Source organism: Papio anubis, chromosome 10, assembly GCF_008728515.1.
Source record: "Papio anubis isolate 15944 chromosome 10, Panubis1.0, whole genome shotgun sequence".
NCBI classification, from domain to species: domain Eukaryota; kingdom Metazoa; phylum Chordata; class Mammalia; order Primates; family Cercopithecidae; genus Papio; species Papio anubis.
Window position 1 is genome coordinate 111,589,288 of NC_044985.1, and position 4,445 is coordinate 111,593,732.

Sequence of the window (4,445 nt, forward strand, 5' to 3'; positions counted from 1 at the left end):
CCTCCCCGTCCTCCTTGACTGGCTCTGGAAAGCAAATAGGGTATAACAATAGGAGTGCTGGAATGTTCCTGTGTGGGGCTGACCTTTGTATCGCTGTTATTCCTCTACTTTCAGATGCAAAAAAGATTAAGTTGAAACTGAATGAAAGTCTTTTCTGGGCCACAGGGCTGAGCTGCTTTTGCTCTTTGCAAATCCAAAGAATTTAACAGGATTTCTCCCTTTCTCAACTTCCTATCCCCTACCCTGACCTTTGCATCTTCCCAATATGAGGAAAAAGGAGGAAGTTTTCCTTGCGGGTTTTTTTTTTATGATGACATGATGGGGCCGGTTGATCAACGGGGAAAACCCCATGTGGTAACACACCTTCTGTGTACATTCCCAATTATTTGCTATAAATAGAGCCATCCCAGGCTGCTGGCAGAACACAACAGCGCTCCCGAAGCACTGGGTACCCAGCACTGAGCACATCTGTTCTTTGAGCTAAAAAACCATGTGCTGTAGCAAGAGTTTGCTCCTGGCTGCTTTGATGTCAGTGCTGCTACTCTACCTCTGCAGTGAATCAGAAGGTAAGTGTCGCTGTTTCTGCTAGCACAGCAGAAAGACTGTTTTCATTTTCCTTTAAGCCTTGAGCTCAACTGGGGGTCCCTAAGGGGTGGAAAACTGAAAGTACACAAGAGGGAGTGATGGAAGTTTTCAGCCCATTGTGGAGTGGAGGAGAGAAGAGTTACGGCTGCGGATCAGGCTTTCCTCTCTGCTGTCAGTCTCAGCAGATTGGGGGAGTGCTGGGCTCTTAGAGACCCCTAAACTTCAGGACAAAGCCAAAGTGCTGTTTCTGGGAGTGATACAAAGTGTGTGATGTTACCAGTAGATGGGGCTGTTTTGAAATGTAGCGAATACTCCCACGTCCCCAACTTTCTTACCTCCCAACTTAATAGTTTTGGGAAAGTTCAAAACTCATCCTTCAGGAGTAGATTATAATACCTGTCATCAACATTCCCACAAGGCCTGGGGGACATTGCTTACCAGCTTTGAAATAACATTAATCCCTTACCTGACAGCATGTTGTTATCTGACTAGGGAATGTCCAAGTATTGCTTTATTGCTCAATAGTCACACATCACTTTTAGCAACAGGTGCATTCCTGAAGATGCACATCGAATTTTTTTTTTTTTTTTTTTTTTTTGAGGCAGGATCTCACTTCATTACCCAGGCTGGAGTGCAGTGGCATGATTACTGCTCACTGCAGCCTCAACCTCCTGGAGTCAAGTGAACCTCCAGTCTCAGCCTCTTGAATAACAGGGACCATGGCCATGTGCCACACACCCGGCTAATTTTTTTACATTATTTTGTAGAGACAGGGTTTCACTATGTTGCCCAGGCTGATCTCGAACTCCTGAAGGCAAGCAATCTTTCCTCCTTGGCCTCCGAAAGTGCTGGGATTACAGGCGTGAGCCATTATGCCCAACCACGTGTTGAACTTTTATGAACAAAATTAAACATTCCTATTAGCTAACATGACAATTTCAAAGCATTTTCACTCCTATAAATCGTATTTTCCTTTGTAGCTCTATTTCTCAATACTTAGTAGCCAGATAATAGATTAAGATCTGCCAATTTATTCACTTTCTGCTTTTGGAAGTTTATCTACGTAAGGGTTCTTTCAAGCAGTAAGGAAGGGGGTGCTCATATTCTTGAATGATTATAGTGAACTGAAATGAAATATTGTCATTTTGTGTTTCTTACTAAAGATATCCCACTTACGAGAAGTCATGTGTTTCTCAATTGTATTATCGAACCAAAACTTCTCAGCACACAAACTGTTGTTTCAAATAACTGTAAACTATGTTAAATTGGTTCTCAACGACCTTATAAAGGTTTCGAAGACATTGAAACTCTTCCACTAAGTGGTTTATTCATCATATACATGAGATTCACTAGATTTTTCACAACTTAAGGTAGTTTTATAATACCAGTCACAGGATAAGTTTGTTCATGTGGACCCAATACCTTTCACTTTTTTTTAGCAGCAAGCAACTTTGACTGCTGTCTTCGATATACAGACCGTATCCTTCATCCTAAATTTATTGTGGGCTTCACACAGCAGCTGGCCAATGAAACCTGTGACATCAATGCTGTCATGTAAGTTATTAATTGATTTTAATTCAATTGTATCAGGAATACCTAGAAACTTCAGCTTTAAAAAATGTTTGCCTTTTTAGAGTTTCATTCAGAAATTACTGATGTTTTGAACATAGGATCTTATCTTAAAAAGAAAGAAATGATGTGGCAAAGATAGCTTTGTCTTAGTACATATCTACTTCAAAGTTCACTTTAAACAGGACTGGAATAAGGCAAAAACTTCCTTTTTTAAAAATTGTTTGGTCAAAAGGAACTAGTATAGGGCAAAAATCACTTTCTAAGGCTGTTAAAGTGATATGTTAGGAAAATATAGAAGATACATATTTTGACATGAGCATCTTCTACCAGAAAATGTTTGAGACCAAAAGTAAAATCTCAGACTAATTATACTATCACATATAATTTTCTTGATTTATATAGGATATTATATTTTAGAATTATAGAAGTTATTGATCAGATACATACATATTCTATGCAACCACCAATAGCAAAATTATATGACAATTCTGGGACTTTGTCTTCTGCCATTGTACTATTATTTGTTACATTGCAGAGAAAGGGAGAATCACTTTCATTTAGCAGTAATCTTCGTCAGAAGCATTTTTTTTTTTTTTTTGGCATTTTATTTTACCTCGTCAACTGAAGTGTTTAGTGTGTAATGAACTGGAATATAAAGTCTCCATTGTACGTTCTGTGAAAAACCCATTTAAAAGCTCATTAAACACAAATCAAATGTTCTGATTTTTCAGCTTTCACACAAAGAAAGGGTTATCTGTGTGCGCAAATCCAAAGCAGACCTGGGTGAAACTTATTGTACGTCGCCTCAGGTATGTTACACTGACATTTAGCCTCTGCAAAGGTTTGAGGAAAGAGGAGTATTCAAAGGGGTGGACCGTAGGTTTTCTGAGATTCTTTAGTCTAACTATTGTGGAATTTTTAAAGGGAAAATTTGAGTTGGACCACAAAAACAAAGAATGCATTTTTCCACTTGTAGATCATCATCGTTATTATTATTTTAATTTACTGATTTCTTATATGATGTATTAGATTTCTCTATGCATTTGATAGTTACTAGCTGCCTGATTCTTGTTGCAAAGATGCCTCTTATTTATATAATGTAAAGGCAATCCAGCATTTGGTTGTTTGTTAAAAATTGAAAAATAAACATTAGTTAAACAGAGATCAATGGTTCTGATTTACATTGACAATAACAGACAGTAACACTTTATCAACAGATGGAAGGCACCTAACACCAGTGTGCCATAGCCACTGAACTTGGAGACACAAGAAATGTGTACATATCCTGTTTCTGTCATTAATGAGCTGAGTTAGGTTGGGCAAGGGCCATCCTCTCTAAACCTCAGTTTCCTCATCTGAACTCTGAGCTGCTTGACATACTGAGTTGAGATTAAGGGCAGATGAAGCAACCTTTAGGTACCAAAGTCATTCCTCCCATGCAGTCACCTCGTCATTACTTACACTTTTCTTCTTTTTCATTTTACAGCAAAAAAATCAACAAGATGTAAAAACTGTGGCTTTTCTGGAATGGAATTGGACTTAGCCCAAGAACAGAAAGAACCTTGCTGGGGCTGGAGGTTTCACTTGCACATGATGGAGGGTTTAGTGCTTATCTAATTTGCGCCTCATTGGGACTTGTCCAATTAATGAAGTTGATTCATATTGCATCATAGTTTGCTTTGTTTAAGCATCACATTCAAGTTAAACTGTATTTTATGTTATTTATAGCTGTAGGTTTTCTGTGTTTAGCTATTTAATACTAATTTTCCATAAGCTATTTTGGTTTAGTGCAAAGTATAAAATTATGTTTGGGGGGAATAAGATTATATGGACTTTCTCGAGAGCAACAAGCTATTTTTTTAAAAAAACTATTTAACATTCTTTTGTTTATATTGTTCTGTCTCCTAAATTGTTGTAATTACATCATAAAATAAGAAAAATGTTAATAAGACAAATATTGAAAATAAAGAAAGAAACAAAAAGTTATTTTGCTGATTGAGTTATATATCATTTTTATGATGTGTATTGAAAACATTTCCAGGCACAGAAAATGTAAGAATTGTCTGAGAAATTACAGTTGCCACTAACTTCTAGTTGTTCCCTTTATCTCGGCCCCTCATGGCCCTGGATTTGATTTTACACGAATTATAATGGAACAGTTGTTCTATTTTTTCTTTAATTCAAAGTCATCCAGACTAAAAGTTGAAAAAGATCCTATGTCTGAAATTCATAACCCAATGTTTATTGATTTTTTAAAAACTGTTTAAAATAAGAAACCATGCCCACAC

At 37.1% G+C, this 4,445-nt stretch overlaps 1 protein-coding gene across 2 annotated transcripts; it reads left to right on the plus strand.

Moving 5' to 3' along the window:
- Positions 1-344: 344 nt before the first annotated feature.
- On the plus strand, positions 345-4,148 carry CCL20 (C-C motif chemokine ligand 20). Of its 2 annotated transcripts, none has more exons than XM_003908034.3 (4): positions 345-566; positions 2,025-2,139; positions 2,889-2,966; positions 3,644-4,148. In XM_003908034.3, the coding sequence occupies exons 1-4, from the start codon at positions 491-493 to the stop codon at positions 3,663-3,665; spliced, it is 291 nt and encodes a 96-aa protein (XP_003908083.1). In that variant the 5' UTR covers positions 345-490; the 3' UTR covers positions 3,666-4,148. The 2 variants fall into 2 exon arrangements, with proteins under 2 accessions (XP_003908083.1, XP_009181506.1); XM_009183242.3 differs by having other exon boundaries at positions 2,028-2,139.
- Positions 4,149-4,445: the final 297 nt, after the last annotated feature.

What these genes read in the sequence shown, in the direction of transcription:
- CCL20 (XM_003908034.3), top strand. Translation starts at nt 491, where the DNA reads ATGTGCTGTAGCAAGAGTTTGCTCCTGGCTGCTTTGATGTCAGTGCTG. An exon ending in TGTGACATCAATGCTGTCAT is followed by an intron (nt 2,140 to 2,888) that starts GTAAGTTATTAA and finishes CTGATTTTTCAG; the next exon opens with CTTTCACACAAAGAAAGGGT. An exon ending in CTTATTGTACGTCGCCTCAG is followed by an intron (nt 2,967 to 3,643) that starts GTATGTTACACT and finishes TTCATTTTACAG; the next exon opens with CAAAAAAATCAACAAGATGT.